This window comes from Arvicanthis niloticus, chromosome 29, assembly GCF_011762505.2.
Source record: "Arvicanthis niloticus isolate mArvNil1 chromosome 29, mArvNil1.pat.X, whole genome shotgun sequence".
Lineage (NCBI taxonomy): Eukaryota > Metazoa > Chordata > Mammalia > Rodentia > Muridae > Arvicanthis > Arvicanthis niloticus.
Window position 1 is genome coordinate 7,396,071 of NC_133437.1, and position 21,690 is coordinate 7,417,760.

Below are 21,690 nucleotides of genomic sequence, written 5' to 3' on the forward strand. Positions count from 1 at the left end.
CTGTGGCAATGTGGAGCTGTCTACAACAACAGTGACATTTGTACATGCAACAATGCAACTACTCTTCCTGCTTTATGCATTCACTGGTGTGCAGTGCTGCCTCGGGACTACTTCCTCTGTTCCCAAGCACTGACTTATATCTCTGTGTCTTCATCTATTTACTTACCCCAAAATCTTACTCATACAGAAAGACAGTTCTTGTATATGTGTTCTACCTAGACTTTCAGTTTGAAAGCTCTCTAGTCTATGATTTTCTTCATTACATGATGCATATGTAGATAATAGTGAGATAATAGCAAGTTTGCTATTTAAGAAAATGTCCATAAAAACATTATAGCTATCAAAGGTGCACACTGCAGGTATTCGATCGCTGCCTAAGCAGCACCTACCCCATAAATACATTCATACTTCTGGAAGGAAACACAGAAATATCTCATCCAAGTGGAAGAAATGTGAACAGCTTCACTTTACCACAGAAAGGATTGCCATGCACTGAGTTGTAACTGCAAAGACCTTTGATAATTAGATTTCTGACTTGTCACAATTCAGAATAAGATAACATAAACCTGTCTTCCCTAGAATTATTTCTCTGAACCACACTAACAAATGCATGTGTTATATCTGAAGACAGCTCTAGTGCAATGATTAAGAAATTTCAAAAAGAAAGAAAATAACCTAGTTGTCTTAGAGTTAGTATGAATGGCAGCAGGAATTTTTGCACTCAGTGCAAATGTACTGTGAGTGACGCACAGGAATCTTTGAATTGGTTCTCCCTAGTGACATCAAGGTTGGCAGTTCTCTCTAATGACATCACAGTAGGCAGACAAGCAATCTTTGAATTGGTTCTCTCTAGTGACGTCATGGTTGCCAGACAAGCAAATATTTTCTATTTATATGTTACCAGCCTTACCTCCTCCATCCAAGTTTAACAACTCAACTTTAAAAGATTTTTCCAGTTCAGGGATGGAATTGTCAGTGATGTTGACAAAAATATATTTATATCTTTCTCCCGGTTGGAATTCTAATGTGCCAGCCATACTCTGAAACAAAAATGAGATCGATTCATCATCACATGACAATTATTCTGCATGCAAGATTGCAAAATGACGTTTGCTGTATGCCACATTGTCATAAATTCTGAAATGGGAGAAGTTAAACACACATAAGTAAATACGAAAACGTAGAATGTAAATTCTAAACACATGTGCTTTTCATTATTATTATGTGTGGTGCCACACATTAAACACAAGACTTTCCACATGATTATCAAATGAATAATTCCACCAATGCTCTAACAAATACTTATTTTTCAATTACATAAAGTAGGTGGACTTCTGTCTTTCTTCTTGTTCATCAAAAATAAGTTAGAGATATAAGAAATCTTCGTAGCTAACATGCAAAGGTTCTTAAAGAAATGCTTCTTTTGCACAAGGAGTTCTCTTCTAATATTTGACAACATCGTTTTCTTCTTGAATTTACTGCCATAAACTTTAAAGTAAGTTAATATTTTGGGGGTCAGTGTGTGCAAATGCTTGTTTTACCTTCTATAGCTGTGAATAATCTTAGCTAAATGAGAGGGTGGAATGCGGGTCCACTCAGTTACACATTTAGTCAACATGGAGGGCTTGCAGGCACCGGCATTAAATGCTTGAGGTTCTAAACTAGCCAAGACCCATCAGACTCCACAGAGAAGATTCTAGAAAGAGTATTAGAACTCGGCAGTTAAGAACAGTAGCTGCTGCTCTTCCAAAAGATCCCAGTTCAATTCCCCGGGCCCACATGGCAGCTCATAACCATCTGTAAGCCCAGTTCAAGGAGATCCAGTGCCTCTTTTGATATCTATGGGGAGCAGGCATGCACCTGGTCTGTCTCCCATGCCCCATTCTCCACAGTGCATCCTAGTGTTTATGGAGGCACAGTCCTCCTGCCTTTCTTCTCTTTATAAAAAAAAAAAAATCATAAAAAGGTGAAAGTGTAGTATGACTTCTGGGGGTTTGAGTAGTCCTGTCTACACAGACCATATCTTCTTTCTCCATATCCAGCCCTCCACATCACAGAGAAAATGGCCTTCCTGCAGTTCATTTAACAGTTTGGCCCCTTCCAAGCACTGGTGCCTAGCTTATCTCATGTTTTGGAAGAAGAAATCTATGACTACATAACTAACTGGGTTAGAGACTTTCATCTGTAGGAGTGGGCTTTGAGGTCTCCTATGTTCGATGGAGTTCAGTAAGCCAAGACTTGTGTGACTCAGGAATCAGTACAAATTACTGTGGAAGAGGAAGGTAGGGAACAAGAAACTGAAAACTTAAAGGAATGAATTGTTTGGGGGAAACAATAAACATTGAAGTATGTGATTGAGAAGTATTCCCAAGAAGAAATTCTGATCATTTTCTTATGTAAGACTGATGTGGACCTTATGAGCAGGTAGTGGTAACTGAATGTTACTATATGTATCATGAACAGTGTGTAACACACACAGTGTTGCCATTCTTCTCGAGCATGATCCTGCTCAATGGATACGTCAGGAATTTATAGGTAAAGAAATTCATAGTAGGAAAGACGAGTCTCTACAATCAACATGTAGAGATCAAGTGAAAACCTAGTTCTGTCCATCTCTAAAACCTAGTTCTTCCCTCTCTAAATCTTAGCACCATACTAAAGTGCCATGTTGCTTCTCCTTTGAAGAAAAAAAAATGATAAATTTTAAAAACATGCAGATATAGTATCTTTATAATTTGTATTTTTATCTAGGGGACTTTCTTAGAGAGTTTGAAAGAGTTAAGAATCACAACCAAAGCTGTCATTATAACAAACTACACAGGGAAACCTAGAATGAGTATAACATACAATCTGATAGCTATCTAAGTGCCATGTTCCATTGCAATAAACTGTCAACTTCCACAAATTTAAAAAGGTCATAAAACAACCAGTGCTTGTTTGTTTGTTTGTTTGTTTGACAAGTTCCTCATAGAATGCTAGATGCTTCCAGTCCTCCCGGAGGACTGTATTCAAGTGCAAAGGTATACATGCCCCTTCTAAAGGCATGGTGAAGGGATGAAAAGGGGGCTCAGTGGCTGAGAGCACTTATTTGTCCTGAGGACCCACTTGTTGGCTCTCAACTCCCTGTAACTTCTGACTTCAGGGAATCGGAAGCTCTCTTGTGGTCTCAGCAGGGATGGCATGCATATGGCGCACAGAAACACATGCAGGCAAAACACTCATTCACGTAATAAAAATAAAATAAATGTCAAGTCTTAGTAATATGTACCTGGTAGTCCTGTGGACTAAATGCTGTCAGGGATACTGTTTTAAATCCCACAGTCACCCGGCCAAAGAGCCCTTGTGCACGAATGACCAGTAAACGGACCTCTCCATCCTCTTCCTGCACTGTGACGTGAGGAACACTGCTGGCAGGCAGACTCATTGCATCTTCAGCCTGAGGAGGCAGCCCTGTGGAGAATTGCAGCAAGCCTAGTAGAGACAAAGACACGGGGCTTCTTAGTCACCCGTGGGAGCAGCACCTGCTCCTCTGTACAATCTTTTGCACAACCTTGTGCAGTCATTTCTATCACCGGCTGAAATCCCGAGGAGCTTCGCAAAGAAACGCTTTGCAGAGATAAATTAACATGCTTTTGGTGCAGAATATTTTTTATGACTTTTTAAATTTTTTTCTTTTTTTTTGTGATTATATTTAAATAGCATTCCCCTTCCCCTTCCACCCTCCCATACATCCCTCCTTAATGTTTTCAAATCCAAAGCCTCTTTTTAATTGTTGTTATGTAAACATATGTGTATATATAGGAATATATATGCTTTGTTTTTTTTTCTTTTTTATTGGGTATTATATTTACATTTCAGATTTTATCCCCTTACCCTACTTCCTCCCACCACCCAGAAACCTCCTATCCCCTCCCCCCTCCTCATGCTTCTATGAGGCTGTGCCCCCACTTACCTCCTACCCCCACTCTCAAATTCCTACCCACTCTGTGTTCGTCCTTCATGGAACCAAGAATCTCCTCTGCCACCTATGCCCAAAAAGGCCATCCTCCCCTACATATACAGCTGGAGTCATGGGTCCCTCCCTATGTGCTCCCAGGCTGGTGGTTTAGACCCTGGAGAGCTCTGGTTGGTTGGTATTGTTGCTCTCCTCATGGGGCCACAAACCCTTTCTGCTCCTTCAGTCTTCTCTCTAACTTCTCCATTGGGAAACCCTTGATCATATCAGTGGTTAGCTGTGAGCATCTGCCTCTGAATGTGTCAGTTTCTGGCAGACCTCTAAGGAGACAGCTATATCATGTTCTTGTCAGCATTCACTTCCAGCCATCCACATCAGTGTCTAGCTTAGGTGACTGTGCATGGGATGGATACCCAGGTGGAATGGTCTCCAGATAGCCCCTCCTTCAGTTTCTGTCCCACGTTTTGTTTCCATATTTGCTCCCTTGAGTATTTTTGTTACTTCTTCTAAGCAGCACTAAGCCATCCCCACTTGGTCTTCCTTCATCATGAGCTTCATGTGGTCTGTGAATTGAGTCTTCACTAGGAATATATATGCTTAAATACAGAAATACAACCTGTTCAGTCTATATGACATTACTTGTACATACAAGTTTTCAGAGCTGATCATTCAATAACCAGTTGCTGAGCTCTTCCCTAAGAAGGACAACTTCTACTCTCAGCATAACCTGGTTTCCTATAGGTCTCTGTGTAGGGCTGAGGCCTCATGAGATTTCCCCTGCCTATATTAGCATATCTGTTGGTACCATCCTTGTTCAGCTTATGTTTAGGCAGCCATATTGGTATGATGTATGACCATGTCTTCTAGAAACGTCAGAAGCTACACCCGTAATTGTTTTTAAGTCTTCATGTCATGTATTGAGAGTGTGGGCGGGAAGAAACCAATAGCCCTACACAGCTTTGCCACCTGTGAACCACAACAACAACCATAGCACCTGTACTAAGGGTACAGTGGTGACATCCATGTCCTAGCAGCAACCAACATCTCTCTGATTGGACTTATGACCCCCTCAGCAAGAAAGAAATCATGCCTGGTACCGTGAACACAGCCAATACTCAGAGTTAGTGAAATCATGATTCTTGGAGAAAGAACTACAACTACCACTTTACTAAACCAGCATAATCTCCAACTACATTCTAAAAATTTCCCTATGCCCACAGGTAATTGTAAACCTCACTCCTCAGTGAGGAAATGTCTCTAATGCAACAGACAGAGCCTACAACCAATCGACAAGGCAGAGTTGTCCCAAATGACAGATCTGTAACACAGATCTTGCACCAAAGTCTTCGAATTGTGGAAGAGAGGGCAAAAACATTGGAAGAACCAGAGGAATGGGAATTCCTGTGACATCATGTCTCCTAGCAATGTCCAAAGCCACACCCAGAATGCATTTTTGCCTTCTTAATGTCCCATATTAAAATGTTAATTTTCCTTGTGTCTATTCAAAGAAAATTTTGTTATTCCCACTGAATAAGCAATAAGAGAAACACTAAGGAAATTTAAAAATACATTTACTCATATTTGATAAGTTCCTGGAACTCTTGAATGCATGTACAGCCATACTGATGACACTCTAAAGAATGTTCAACACTTTCTTTAAAACTTAATTCTAAAATAGAATAAGGCACTCCCAGTTTACCTACCTAAACACTTAATTTTTTTCCTTCATTCACACACAAAGTATCATTTTAATAAAAAATAATTTCAATATCAATGGTTTCTAATTAAATCTATCTCTTATAAGTGTAATATTCAAGCTACTATACTAACACTCTATCTGTTGAAATATAATAAAATAAAAATTACAAAGTTTTTAATTACTTTAATATTAACATACTATGATGGTTTGAATAGGAATGGCCTCCACAGACATGTGTTTGAATGACTGGCCTATGGCAAGTGGCACTATTCGGAGGTGAGGCCTTGTTGGCGAAGGTGTGGCCTTGTCGGAAAAATTGTGACACTGTGGGAGTGGGCTTTGAGGTCTCCTATGCTCAAGCTCCACCCAGTGTGAAACACAGTCTCCTCCTGCTCTCTGTGGATGAACATGGAGAATGCTTGGCTCCTTCTCCAGCACCATGTCTGCCTGGATGCCACCACACTTCCTACCACGATGATAACAGACTGTCAGCCCCAATTAAACGTTTCCCTTTATAAGAGTTGCCTTGGTCATAGAGTCTCTTCACAACAATGGAAACTCTAACAAACACATGGGCCAACGTAAGTGTTTTAATTATATGAATTTTGATAACCATATAAAAGTACTTTTTCACTTTAAATAACATGCAAGACTTTCTGAATGTATTACGTAAGCTAAGAAGTTGATCTTTACATTATCTTTCATAGTCAATGCCCTACAAAACACAACATAGATGTTCATGCTTGCAGAGGTCTTAAGGGAGTTCTAGTTCAGATTTACTTATAAGGGGCTCTTTAAAAAGAAAGAAAGAAAAGAAAAGAAAAGAAAAGAAAAGAAAAGAAAAGAAGAAAGAAAGAGAAAACGTGAACAGCAAGCGAAGAGAGAACAATTAATGCAGCAGAGCGGTTTACCATAAGGGTGGTCACTGGCTTTGACAGTGATGTCTGTGGTTTCCTTCTCAGGGTCTATGCTGGCACCACTGACGGGAGTTGAACCAAGTTTTCCATCTCCTGGAACTGCAGACACCAGCGTCACCCGAAAATATTCATGTAGCTCAGGAATGTCCTCATCAAGAACATAGAGATTCAGGACCTGTTTAATCCAAAAGCACAGTAGCGATGGCCACTTAAGAAAACAACCAATTAAATAATAGATGATTCAAACAGCCATCAAACGTCACTCATTTCACATGAACTTTCATGTTTAAACATATATACCTGTGTAGGCAGCTAAATAAATATAAAGAGATCTGAGGATATTAATTCTTTAGTAATGCTTGCTTTAATGAGCTGAATGTGATACCCCCAAAATTCAGATGTTAATATCTTGCTCCCAAGTATTAGGAAGAAACCTGGTCTTCAAGGAGACTCTCTGAATGGGATAGGTGTCCTTACGACAAAGGCCGTGGGAAGCTCATTTATGCCTTCTACTAGATGACACAGTCGATTGGTGCCACAGATTTGGAGCAGAAAGGGAGCCTCAGCAAGCATCAAATCTACAAGCATCCTGCCCTTGGGAATCCCATGATTTATAACTATGAACAAAAAATTGCCGCTGTTTATAAACTCCCCTGTGCAGAGCATTTTGCGATAGCAATATAAACACATAGGAATGGTAATACATCTGTACCAGTACTCAGGAGTCTGAGTGAGAAAGATGACAAGTCCAGGAGCTACTTTATATGTTTCAAAATAGATAAGTAAGAACAAGTTTGAATAATGCAAATCTGGGATGATATATCCTCAAGCTTTATCAATGTTATTGTACCATCATTAAAGAATTTACAAAACTAACTTTCAAAACTCCTAATTTCTCTCTTAGAGAAAAGCCATTTTATTTTCTGTCTTACAGAATAATGGATACAACTAATTTCACACATAGTTTTAAATGCGTAAACACCAAGGAATTGCTAATCAATGAGTAGATAAACAGATGGTAAAATCCTTTCCGAGAAGCATCCAAAGAAATGCAGGCAGCAGAGTTTACCTCAGATCTCTGCCAAGGCAGGAAGGTGATGCTGCCACTGGCGTTAGCAAAATCATCAACGAGGTAATTGACGCCTTCTGACTCAATCTGGGAGACAGTGTAGAAAACACGAACGGAACCCAGAGCTCCCCTGGTTCGCTCTACCACACAGGAAACGGTGGACCCCTCCTCTGTCATCTGTAATTGAGCATAAGTAATTTTTAAGTGCATGGCCATTGACACAGTGATGAAATTAGTTGTCGTGAGTCCTTCTGCTCTTTATTTCATAGTTCTATAACTTTCCATGCCTCTAGACAGGCGTGGGGCCACTACATTTGCAAAGTATATTTGAGAGCATAGTTTTCTCCCATGCTTAGTAGCTACGAAGCAAAAACAACCGTATCTACTACATCCGTAAGCCGTTCCCTGGTAGTTATCTCCTGCTAGGCACAGTGCCAGGTATGATGGTTACAAAATATATTTTTTCCAAAACAATGTACAATCCTTCCACTGAATAAAGGCATTCCAAAGAAAAAAAGAGTCTCACAGTATAACAAAAGATAAAGTGCAGACAGACCAAATCAGGGCAGAAACTAGACACATCACCAAGAGCATCCTAGGAATGGGTATAAAAGCATGGATATACAGCATTGGGTGGAATTATTTGGGATTCATACAAAGCACAAAAGGTAAATACTTTAGAAATATCTAACTAGATGCCTTTAAATCTAAGCACTTGAGGAACTAAGACAGATCAGGATTTCTGTGAGTTCCAAGCCAGCCTGGACTACAGTAAGGCTGTGATTCCTAAACTAAACAATTAATTAATTAAGGGGAAATGAATGTTTCATATGGAGGAAACAAAATATGGAGAATATTTTATGCTCTGCTTGATATCTTTGTAATGCTTTTATTATGCACACTTAAAAAGCATACATAAATGTAGCTATACATATTTTATAAAAGGTAATGTTTGGTCTAAATACCTTAAGACAATGAGTCAAAGCTATATGGACCAAGAAGTCTGGAGTCTTTTAAATAAATCTGCATCCTCTTCATAGGGTCTCAGTTTGACTTCACTTTGACATTTGGATACATAATTTATGGGGAAAGAACTGCACTGAACAGAGGCAAGTATCTCTCATAGCATTAGATTCTCCTTGGTGCTGCTGTTAGTGCTGGAGAAAACTGATTTGGAACCTTGTCTACTGGCAGGTAATAGTGGAAAGATTTCTCAAAGCAACTAAACTTGTCAGGACTTTCTCCAGCAAATCCTGAATTTCAAGGAGCAGCAGGAACCCAAATGGCTCTGAAGTAAACAGGAGGGGCACACGTGGGTCAACATGTCAGATTTTTGTCTGGTGGCCATGTGGTACAAAGTTTAGCAACCAGATAAGGGTTCAAGTGAAGTTCTAGGAGTGTCTTCTGTCAGACAAGTTATTCCCAGAAACCGAGTCATGGCCGAAAAGTGGTGGTGTGAGAAGGACAAAAGCTAGAAACAGATTCAGATGGTGAATCAGAAGACTTGTGTGACTAAGGCCAGTTTCATTCCTACTTCCTGCTTCCTGGGCTTTGGTTCCAGTTACCAAGTACACAGAAGCTAATAACAACACTGATTGCACAGAGGACATTCTGGGGACAATATCCCAACTCTTCAAGGCAAGGTCTAAGCTAGCAACTTACCTGAGCCTTTCACAAGCCATCAAAGGCATTTGTTTCAGGTGAGATGGTAGAAAGGTAAGTGATTTCTCTGACTACGTGCCTATTGTCAGAACTTCACATAATCTGAGACCACATGAACATCTTCCCAACTGGTTAAAACAGACACCCTTTTACCAGTGTTGGTGCTGGTAAGAAGTACTAGGAATGCAAACCCATTACCTACATCAATTCTCTTAAGAATGAAATGTTGCTCCTGTGGCTGTGATGGATCTACCCACCACTCAAGTGCTTGACGTTGGCCGCTGTTTGTTGCCTGAGAACATTAGTTTGTAGATGAGTCTTAGAACAATGAAACTTATGCTATTATATCCATGTACAACCCCCATCATGCTGTTGTTAGTGACAGCAGTGAGGTGGTGGTAGAGGAAAATCTGGCTGATAAGCAACGAAGTCTCAGGTTGGCTTTCTGAGTGCTGACAATCACTTGAAAAATGTCATTCACAAACTTAGCTCTGATTTGCATGCCTCTTCTTCAAACAACCTTACTTCTAGTTGTCTTGATTCTTCTAAATCCCTAGTAATTAAGCCATGTCACTAGTCTTGCTCGAGAGTATGCATGCCTTCATGCTTCAAGGCATTTCTCCCTCCATCTTAAGATGAATTGTCCAATAAGCTGTTTATACCTTTGTCTCTCTGTCCTTCTCAGTCACCTCTGAATAGAGTAGTAGAAAGAAAGTGGCCTGCTTTCAGCAAGTGCCAACATTTCAAGCAGGCTCATCTATGACTCTTCCTTATCAAATGTCAAGGAATTTTTGTAAGAATTAAAGATGAGTTCTAAATATATACTGACTTAATTGGCTATTGAAACATCACAACAAGGTTTCAAATTGACAGCCGTGGAATGAATTTACAATTTTAGAGAGGTCAGGATTGATTTAATAAACTTGGAAGTAAAAAAAAGATAAATGATATCAAAGGCCATATATAAGGAGTATCCAGACATAAAATTTGATAAGTGATATATCAAGACAGTCTGAGAAAATGCAAGCAGTGAGTTCAGATAGGAGGAGGCACATCCAATTACAGTAGATAAAATTGTTTTGATGTCATGACATTGTTTCAATGTGTTGAGAGGGAGAGGTGGACGTGAGCTCCCCCTCATCGATCTCCAACTGACAGACTGCTTACAAAGGAAACAGTTTTCTCTAATGGAGTCTCACTGGGTATACAAAGCACACTTAAGGGTAGGCTCCATGCCCAACAGTAGATGGCCCACACAAAACAAACTCAGTGGTATTTTTTTTTTTTTAGAGCTTTGTCTCATATTGCTTTGTTCGGATTTTTTTATCTTTTGACCTTTCGTTTATATATTGTGATTTCAGATTTTGTGTTTTTATGGGGTTTGCTTTTGAGTGTCTGGGTGTCTCTGTGTGTATGTATTTCTTATGTTTTTTTTTTCCTTGCTTTGTTTTTCATTCTGGTTTGTTTGGTTTTTACTTGCCCATTTGCCTGTTTTCTAAATAGAGTGGAGGATGGGGGAGCATAGAGTGGGGTGAGTAGAGAGGTTAGGGGAGGGGAACCATGGTCAGAATATACCGTATGAAAAATGATTTTCAATAGAAAATAAGCCCTTCACAAAACATAACTTACATACACACTGAATTTTGCATTTGGTTATAATTGTTAAGGTCACCCACAAGGTACATTGTAAGCACAGAAAACTATTCCCACTTAAAACAAGCAACAGAAAAATACACACATGCCTCAAACATCTACCAGAGACCTCAGTTGAGCATTCGTGTTGTGAGTCACACTTCATGTCTAGTGTTATACAATTTTCTTCTGATTTTAAATAACTGTCCATGTATCACTTCAGGGTATCTATTAATCTGTAATCTTAGGGCCATTCTTACAGGTAAACTTGAGTTTCTTCGCAAGACCACAGAACATCTGTTATTGGATGCCTTAAATGTTTACTGTGTCCTGTGTACACTGTTTCTTGGTCCCCATCTTGCTTCTTAAGCATCAGTGATAGTGTTCTTTGAGTTAGTATCTACTGCTACTGTCTCTCTAAAGGGCTCTAACTACCTGACCTAGTGACTGTGACGGCTTCCAGGAAGTCATGGAGCATGCTAAAACAGAACTGACAGTTCCATAGGTTAGGACCGCCAACCTTAAGGGCTGAAGCGAGGACAAAGCATCAAAAAAAGACCCACATGCACAGTATGACCTCCTGTGTGATTTCCTCTCAGGGCTCTGCTTGGCATCTGCACACTGGCAGGATGTACCTGAGCAAATGTGTGATGGGAAGAGTGTGGTCCAGGGTCCCTGTTCTGAGCCTTCACTGTGTGCTCACCAGCTCCTTATGGACCCTTTTAAACAGATCATAATGACTGCCAGACTTGGACGGAAATTAAACAAACACCATACATAGAATCTAGTAATACATTATCATGTACAAATATTTCATCCCTTAAAAATAGAGACATGCATGTATTATCAGAGAAATGCCATGTAAAAAATGCCTTAGTTTATAGAGAAAAAATGTATACATACTGAAAAGCAGGATTACTGTATATTTCAACTTCCAACACAATGACAATTGATTTGCTCCAATTTGTCCTTCAAATTTTGTTTTTATTTATTATTTGATAAATATATATAATATATTTTGGTCATATTATTTTCCCTCTTCCATCTTTACCCAGATTCTACCCTCCACGCATCCAACATTATGCCCTTTCTTTGACAAAAATAATACTAAACTGAAACAAAATAAAAATAACAGAAACAGATAAACAACACACACACACACATATACACACACACACATACACACACACACACACACACATATACACAGACAAACTGAGTCCCCTTTGTGTTGGCCAACTCCTCCTGGGCTTGGGGTCTGCCTTGGTATTGCTCCAAATTTTAGTAAGGATGAATTTTTGTACAATATAAGCTAATAAGCCATTGATTTGAATATGTAAATATTCAACACGTTCTTTCGGCAAATGACAGGGAGCAAATAAATCCAAAGATTTACTTAGAAATGTGTAAAGAGACTTTTTAGACTTAAAAGCATGACCTGGGGAGATCAGAACTGGAATGAAACTTTGTTTGCACACTACACCTTCAAAGTAGTAAAACCGTCAACCAAATCTATAACCTCCTGACATACAAGTATGTTCAAATATACACCATGTATGAGGTTTAAACAGAAAAATGTAATGAGTGTGTGCTGTATTTAGCAATGTATACCTAAACAATTTCAGTTAAAGTTTCTTTTAAGTGTCAAGAGTCCATAAAAATGAATCTTTTAGGATGCTTGGCTAAAAATAGACTATAAATGTTAATAAATAATATATAGACCAAAAATAAGCCTCCCCTGACATTGTGTTGTTGTTAATATAGCTCCACTATATTTGTATACATAGTCTACAGAGACTTTAAATTCAGGTTTATGCTTTTGCCCCGCCCCCATCTGACATCTTATCCTGGTATGGCATCTGGATTTAGGATGCCTAGAAACATGAATTTGACATTTCTGACACATTTGGAAAAGCCATGAACTACAAAGTCTAATTACTGACAATCAAGATATATATATATATATATATATATATATATATATATATATATATATATAAAGGTTTACCTAACTATCATATTTATCTAAAATGACTTTAGAGTCTTGACACAAACATTGAGGCCAGTGAATGGATCCACTGTAATCTTTGAGGCCACCTTTACTCGGTTTCAGACTAGAAACCGTGCTTCTCAATACTGTATATCCTCTTTTGGTTTAAATGTTTAACTCATTTTAATTACACGTATGTATAAGTGTGTAGGCATGTGAACAGGAGTGCAGGTGCCCTGGAAGCAAGAAAAAAGCAGGATGTCCCTGGGACTGAAATCCTGGGTAGTCGTAATCTGCCCAATATGGATGCTGAGAACAAACCTCGGGTCCTCTGGAGGAGCAGTACATGTTCTTAGTTACAGGGCTATCTCTACAGTACCACGTTCTTAGCCACCATTTTGCCAAATGCTCATACGGAAGATCAATGGGAGTTCAATGGAAGATGAGCAGTGGGGGTAATTAATAAGCAGAGTTGTCAAGTCTGTTTGCTCAGAAACAGCAGTTGTGTGAAACGTGAATCAGGCTTTTCAGTTGAAAAAGAAAATTAAAGCTAAAAAATTACAAATCCAGTTTGGGCTTTTATTCTGTTTTTTTTTTTTTTTTTTTTTTAACTGAAGGAATGCTTTTGAGATGCGCAGATGTTATAAAATTTAGCCTTGGAAGGTAATGTTTGGGTGATGCTTTGTGAAGGATTGTACCATATTGGTACAATACTAAAGGAATTTATTCATATAATATGGTAGTTGCTTAAAACAGTTAAGTGAAGACAATGATCTTTCCCAGCCATTTCTACATTGATTCTTAAGCCAAGTGAATAAGAACACAAATCAAAGGATTCATTATAATACGTGAGTCTGAAGCCCGTTTCTTTGTCCATGGCCCATGTCAGATTCTTGCCAAGCAGCCGGAAAAGCTCTCTGCCTCTCCCCCTTTTTTAATTCCATAAACAAAACTGAGCCTGTGGGTTTCAGGAAGGATTCTGACATTAGGCTAGAACAAAGAAGTAATTTCAGGCAGGAATCTAAATCTTAGGCTAGAACAAGAAAGTAGGCTTCAGACATGAAAATGACTTTGGGCTAGGACAGAGAAGTAGGCTCAGATATTTTGGCCATCCTAACAAGCCCTTAGAAACAGTGATCACGGGAGGGTTCACGAAACTTTGTTTATTGCCTTGCTTGTTCTTTGACTATTTGTGTTTATTGTCTTGCTTGTTCCTTGACTATCTATTGTATTGCTAGTTCCTCAACCTAGAACTGACTTTAATACATGCATGTAATTAAAATGGTATAAAAGCAAAAAGGAGGAAGAGGGATGGGATAGGGGTTCTCTAGGGAGGGAAAATGGGGAAAGGGGATGATATATGAAATGCAAATAAATAAAATATCCAATAAAAACAAGATGTGAGTCTAACAAGTTCTATGAATTATTGCAAAACAGTAATTTCATCAGTTAGTTACATGGCGTACATGATTTTATGATCTGAGCTAAAGAAGAAATAATTTAGAAACTGGACAGAGTTGTAACAAGCATGGAGAAGGCACATAATAATGTGGATGGGTACGGTGCTGGGTCTAACCAGCCATCTACAGAATACAGATCCTGTCTGCAATCCAAGCAATCATTTGATACACCTCATCAGAGCTCTGATCCACTCGTGCGAGGTGGGGGAGGAATGGGATGAGGAACTGTTGGAGGGCAGACAGGGAAGGGCATAAAGACTGGACTGTAAAAAAAAATATTAAAGATAATTTTAAAAGATAAATAAAATAAGGTATAAAAATTATGCATTTAATTTATGTGATACATGTATATTATACTCACAATCTTGCTCAATCTAACTGTGAATACCTAACTGATATTTTTTTTTATAAAGAATTGCTATCAAATACAGGATTTTTTGAAAACAGTAACTATCTTCAGCATGAGCAGCATTGGAAATTGAAAGAATTTATGTTTTCTGTTTGTGTTTTGCTTGTTTGCTTGCTCGCTTCGTTGGTTGGTTGGTTTCGTCTTGTTGCTGTGTCATCAGAATCTTCCTGGAGAAGGTAAAACTAAGGGTAGGGGTATATGAGGCATAGACTCTCAAACAGAGTAACAAGAGCAAGCTAGGCAAGGCAGACTAAGGAGAATGAACTTAATCTGGGGGAGACTTTTGTGTACATCCACATAGAGTATCACAAGAAGACAGATGAGAGAGCAAAGCACATATCATGAAAGTGTGTCATGAAACATGCCGTCTTAAGACATTTGTGCATAAACTAAGTGATCTTCCAGCTGGGAAATATTATATCACCTCATACATTCATACGATTATTGCAAACTACTAAAGCATAGACAGAAAGATTTACAAAGGGAATATGTCCTCCTGAATTTCCCACATTCAAAAGCCAGTAATCATAACACCATACCTAATCAAGCATACTGAGTTCTGGGGGTACAGAATTAGATCTAAATCTGCTTTGCAAGGGGTGTGAAGGAGAAGGGAAGGAAATATGGGAGCTTTAATGTTTTCTGAGTATATCACATAGATGTATGAAAATGCCCTTATATGATCCAGTATCATGTTAATGCATACATGACAAAACAAAACTTTAAAAAAATAATAAACATAAAAATTAAGTGAGAAAAAACATCAAAGTAATTATGGTCATTCTTAATACTTCTAAAAAATAAACCAGGTAGCTATTAAATTCAAGGTCATAAGAAGCATAGAGTAAATAAAGACTTCTCCAATCTTTTTATTTGTGAACCTGCACATTCATAAAATGACTGAGAAGTCTAAATATTTTCTGTGTATGTCCCTGAAGTCTGGAGTTCTCCACCATACTAAAAATGTAACAATGAAATAAGTACTGACTAATAACTCATTGCAATGCAGCCATAAGCCTACCTGTCAACCCAAACAGCACGTATTTTGAGTAATAACTGTAAATACTAAAACAAGGACAAAGAGTAACGCAAAACAACATTTCCTATTGTTGTCTTTCTAGTCTGCTTAATAGAGAACAGCTGTAGCTGGTGCACAGTTGGTATAGGTCACTGACAACATTATCTCAAACATCGGAAGTCCTGGAAAAGAGTCAAACTCACTTTGGCTGACAAAAGTTTCTAAAATTTAGATTTTTTTTCATGTGAAAGACTGAATTTTTTATTACCAACCAGAACCATGATCTGCTTTTCTCATAACCAAAATCATAGCTCCATTTGGGCCTATGTGTTAACAACTCTCGGTGTTCTACCTGAGGTGATAGAGGATCATCCAGCCTTGCACTCATAACTGGAAAACAAACAGTGGCATCTTCATAGACTTTTAGGATAATTATGGGTTCTGCAGTGCTACGCCAAAATTTGAAAAGTGGCAGTTTTTTAGAGTTTAGTGCCACATAAAACCTATAAGCACATTGGACTACATATTAACCCACTGCCCACTTTGCACTAGAAATCAATCTTCTATTCATGCAATGATAATTTAGAGCATCATTACCTTACCTTAATGAGTTCTTCATATTACACACATGTTGACATATTTAATTATACAAAACAATCACACTGGTATAGGTCACTGACAACATTATCTCAAACATCTGAAATACTGGAAAAACAGTCAAACTCACTTTGGCTGATAAAAGTTTCTAAAATTTAGATTTTTTTTTTCATGTGAAAGGCTGAATTTTTTATTGCCAACCAGAACCATGGTCTACTTTTCTCATAATCAACAGCCAAATTCCAAAGTCTACATAAACAATACCTGTCAACCATATTTCCCCCAAGAAAAAGATGACAGTCCATGAGATGAGCAACTAATCCGGCTCATGATGCCTCATTGTGCCTGGGCCTTTCTTCACTTACCCACCATGGCTTTCAGTCCTGTCTGTGCATGGATATGTGTACGTGCATGTGAGTGTGTGTGTACACATGCATGTGCTGTGCGTGTGCAGGTGTATGCGTATGTGGTATACCTATGGGAATCTGTGTTTACACACGCGTGGCCACACCACCCTGCATGTGCACATGAAGGCCTGAAGTTCATGTTGGATCTCTACTGCAATAGCTCTCCGCTTTATTTGTTGATACAGAGTGCCCTGCCAAACCCAGGGCTCACAGATTTCTGTTGCTCTAGTTTGCCCCAAGCATCCATTTGTCTGCCTCCTGAGTCCCAGATTTCAGGTAGCCGCCGTACCTATCTAGTTTTCCCTGGGCTTTGAGTCCTTACACTGACAAGGGCAGGCACTCTAACCACTGAGTAATTCTCATAGCCCACCACCACATTTGTTTAAGTGCACAAGTGCATGTGTACATGCTCGTGCATGTGTGAGCACAGATTTTAGCAGTGTGGAGCTGGAGTTACAAAAGGTTTTGAGTCAAACATGGGTCCTCTGCAAGAACAGTGTGTGCTCCTGACTGCCAACAATCTTCCCCACTCACTTTGGTAACGCAACAGAAAACCTCATCTTATAGCATGGAATATTTGAAAAACATGTATTTGTGATTTAAGACCTTCAAAACTTAAGGTATTTGCCAACAAGCTCCTGAGTTTGATCCATGAGATGACAGACAGTTTGATCCCCAAACACAACAGAAGAGAAGAATTGACTCCCACAAGTTGTCCTCTGAGCTTCAGAGACACAGCATGGCACATGTACACCCATACACACAAAAAAATAATAAATAAATAATCAGTAAATAAATGTGAAAGAGCAGTTTAGAACCATTTATCAACATATGTGACATTTCTCAAGTTTACAAAAAAAAAAAAATAGCTAAAGATCTCTAGTCTTGTGTTTGCACATAAACTAAGGGGACCACATAAAATTGCAGAGATCTCGGTGTCCCAGTTGAAGCTATAGTGAGCTCTGTGACACCGGTAATTTTTTTCAATTTCTACTCATCCTGTTTTGCTTAATCATCCAATTCACATAAATGTTTATGAAGCTCTCCTGGCATCAAGTTGCAGAGCAGAAGGCTCTCTTGGTTCTTGGCAACATCTTCTGGACACAAGCATTTGCTGTCATGCACAACACCTGGGAGGCAGTTTCCTGAGATCTCCTATTACTAATTAGGAGAGATGATCACATGCCCTTGAAAGCTTAGGAAGAAGTAATAAGGCCAGCACACCAGCCTAATGAATTGAGCCAGCCAAGAATGTTGGCAAGAAACAATTACAACCAAGTTGGGAGAACCCTATAACATGTTCCCCCTAAAAAAAAAAAAAAAAAAAAGGAATACTGAAATAGAGTTTCATTTTTAATTATTCATACAGGCTTTCAATATTAATTATTTTATATCCATATATGGTACCCAAAATATGAACCAAATTAGAGGTGGTGTATAATTACTTATAGAGTGATTAACTTTAAAGCTAAATTGCTAAGAGTTATTTGCTTTCTTGTTATTCTTTCCCTCACCTCAATAAAGCAATGTAAGCTGCAATCTACCAGAAACGATGGCTGGGATTTGTATGTGCAAACGTGGCTTCTATATACTTTGAAGGCTAGTTTGACCCCAGACAAACCCACCTACAATGAATGATTTACCTTGAAATTCTCCAAGCTCCCTACTTACCTCTGGTATACAAGCCCCAGTGAAGCCAAACAGGCCATTGGCATTGTCACTTTTCTGTATTCTTAACTGAGCAGTGGTATTTTCCCCAGAAATCTGAGCTCCGCCGTACACAGAGACCAGTTTAAGAAGGAATAATTCTTCTCCTTCCTCTTCGCTGTCATCTCTTGCAGCAACAATGAATGACTTGTTAGTTTCCCCTTGTCTGAACTCCAGATATCCAGAAATGGGGTGTAAATCATTCCTTGCGGGCATAGCGTGAAGTTCGTAAATCTCTTCGGGAGTCAGTTTGCGCTCATAGATCCTCACGTCCTGCATCCAGCCAGTGAATCTGTCACCGCCATCCATCCCGGCCCCAATTCTCAGGATCCCAGGACCTGAAATCAGACATGCGTTTAGATGCTCCCGCAGCCACTATCTCCTATCACAACCTGTGAGTGTGTTTCAGAAAGCAAGACGATTTCACTGAATTATATGTTTGATAAGGAAAATTTGGGCATAACTACTCAGTGATCATAAATACATATTATCATCTACAATGACAAAAAAAAAGAACTTGGATAATAACTGCTGGATTTTGTGATCTTACACTACAGGATCTGCCTTCAAATTTAAATGACAGTTACTTATAAGTAATGTGTATCAGTCTGGCAAAATCATTTATGGGTAGTAAAATAAACAAACATATTCAGACATATATCTATCTATCCATGTGTATTTCTGTGTTGCATATTTAGTTGAGTGTATATGTGTCTATGACACTTTATAATTACTTACTGAACTAAATGTGGAAAGGGCTGGTTCGGCTCCAAGTTTAAAACTGCAGATTACTATTCATAGATAACGTGAAAGCTCTATCTGTGAAAAATTCATCTCGAAATAACTAAAGTGGTGATTCTACAGGCCAAATATATCATTTTGTCTAAAACCTAACTGAACATAGAAACCAGAAGTAGTTCTTAGAAACAGTACATTTCAAGCGTGAAGCACTTTTAAAGACAGAAACAGCACACAGCCCAGTGATATATCACTACACCGCCACAGGCCTTTTCAGCATTTTGTCAATTTATAGTTCAGTTAGTTTGTTCTTGATTTTGGTTTTTGGTGTTTCATGACAGGATCTCATTATTGCTTCTGGCAAGCAACTTGCTAAATAGCCCAGGTTGGCTTGTTGACCATGATCCTCCTGCCTCAGGGTTATCCTAAGAGAGGGTGTATGAGTTAGCTAAAAGCCAACAAAGATTTCCCTTCAAAGCCAGATATAGAATTCATTGGTTCACCTGCTGATAACATAGTGCCTGTAATCATTTTTAGTTAATAGTTTCTTTTGATGGCTCTTCTGTATTTTTCCATTACCCTTAGCCTCCAGACACACTGAAAAAGAAGAGTCCCAGATACGACGAGCTGTTTCACAGTTCCAGACCTCTGCTCACTCCTATACAGAAACAGCTCCTTCCAGATCACAAACTAGATAGAGACCAACAACATTCCTAGTCTTTCTTTTCTCCCCACAGTTTTGCGGTGATCTGCTTGTACATCTCTTGCCTGGGGCCTGTTTCTGATTTCCCCAGGCTAAAGACTGCACCCTTCATTTCTGAAACACTCAACGGTACTTTGGCCTTGGTAGGCACGCAGCTTTACCAGAGAAAATATAAAGTCAAGTTTCAAAATATTTGCTAGCACCTTCTTTTAAAAGAAATCAAGCTTTTTAATTGAAGAGTTGAGGATCTTTCCTATTCGGTGTGCTGATTACAATGCAGACACTCACCGTCAGTAATGGCTTCTCCTTTCAGACTCTTTATGCCTCTGGGCATTGCATTTCCATCCAGATAGAATTCAATTATGCCATCATCTAAGATGATTAAAACATGAAGCCAAACACCTTCCTCTAAATATTTCATGACGGTGCTCTTGGCAATATATGTAACATTTGATCCAAAAGTTTTATAATGAAGGGAAAGGGTCACGTGGGTTTCATTTGTTTGGACTTTGACCCCATAGTAGATGCTGCCATGGCTGTCATCCTTTGCTATGAGAAATCCATTTGTATTGGCAGTAGGCATTACCCAAGCTGAAAACGTGAAGTTGGCAATTGTGTTGTTCCTGGAGGGCTGGTACTTGGGATCGACAGTCCCAAATGCACCCTCTAGTCCACTGAAGTACAGGACATCTGTTCCACTGTGGTGACGTCGCATATGAGGTTGCAAAGGCACACTGCTTGGAAAAACTCCTACCAGCAGAAAGTCGATCATTGGCGGCAGGCCTGCAGTGAACTCTCTGGTCAGCACTTCCCAGCCAATCCGTACATCACCAAAGACACCCTGCTGCCTCACAGTAGTGAAGCTGGTGATGTAAGACATGTCGTCTTCTGAGAGGACGTCTTCAGCCACTTCTCTCTCTAGACACTCTGGATCTAAGGTGAAAATCCCAAACGGGTCATCATTGAATGGAATCATGACTGTCACCTGAAGGTTGGTTTCTGCTAGTTGGCCTCCAGGACCTGTAATGAGAAAATCTGGAATAATTAAAAAGCCAGAGGTTAAGTACTTCTTAGTCTAAGGCAAACAGGCAGTATGCTTTACAGACAAACTTCTAGTTAAATAATGTATTCAGTATCAGTAAATAATGGTATCGTCATATTGTTTTTACCACATTTGAGGGGCAATGTAATCAAATAGCATCAATTAGCACATCCATGTTGATAATCAGTCAAGCCCTTACCAAAAAAAAAAAAAAAAAAAAAAAAAAAAAAAGCATTTTATGGTTAAACTGAAAATGGTGAGAAAGAGGAAGCCTCCATCCATAAAACAGAACTTTCCTAAGACCATGAAATGAACGTGCAAAAAATATTTTGTTTGGTTGATGGCATGGTTAAATGGTAGAGCACATGACTATCACAGAGTCCAAGATTCTATGCCCTTAGGATGAATAAATAAACAAGAAAAACTAAGTCAGATACAGTGTCACATGCCTATAACCCCAGCACTCTAGAGTTGTAGGCAGTAGGGCCCAGATGTAAGGTCAGCCTGCGTTCTATAGTGGGACCACATTTCAACAAACTGAAACAAAATTTCATCACTGGAAGCACACCAGCAGTGAACTCTCTGGATTGTATTTCCAAGCTGTATATCACCAAAGACATCTTGATGTCTCAAAATGGTCAACAAAAAAAAAAGGGCTAGGGTGTACTTCAGTGGTAGAGCACTT

General features: G+C 39.0%; 1 protein-coding gene across 1 annotated transcript in view; it reads right to left on the reverse strand.

Annotated features, from left to right (window-relative positions):
- The window catches only part of Adgrv1 (adhesion G protein-coupled receptor V1), a 514,991-nt gene that overhangs the window by 436,668 nt on the left and 56,633 nt on the right, over positions 1 to 21,690 (reverse strand). Inside the window, exons 20-25 of the mRNA XM_076927075.1 lie at positions 20,252 to 20,986; positions 18,487 to 18,860; positions 7,641 to 7,817; positions 6,566 to 6,746; positions 3,269 to 3,471; positions 911 to 1,040 (exon numbers count right to left, since the gene is read on the reverse strand). Of these exons, the coding sequence (XP_076783190.1) occupies positions 911 to 1,040; positions 3,269 to 3,471; positions 6,566 to 6,746; positions 7,641 to 7,817; positions 18,487 to 18,860; positions 20,252 to 20,986 (1,800 nt within the window). The remainder of the gene's footprint in view (positions 1 to 910; positions 1,041 to 3,268; positions 3,472 to 6,565; positions 6,747 to 7,640; positions 7,818 to 18,486; positions 18,861 to 20,251; positions 20,987 to 21,690) is intronic.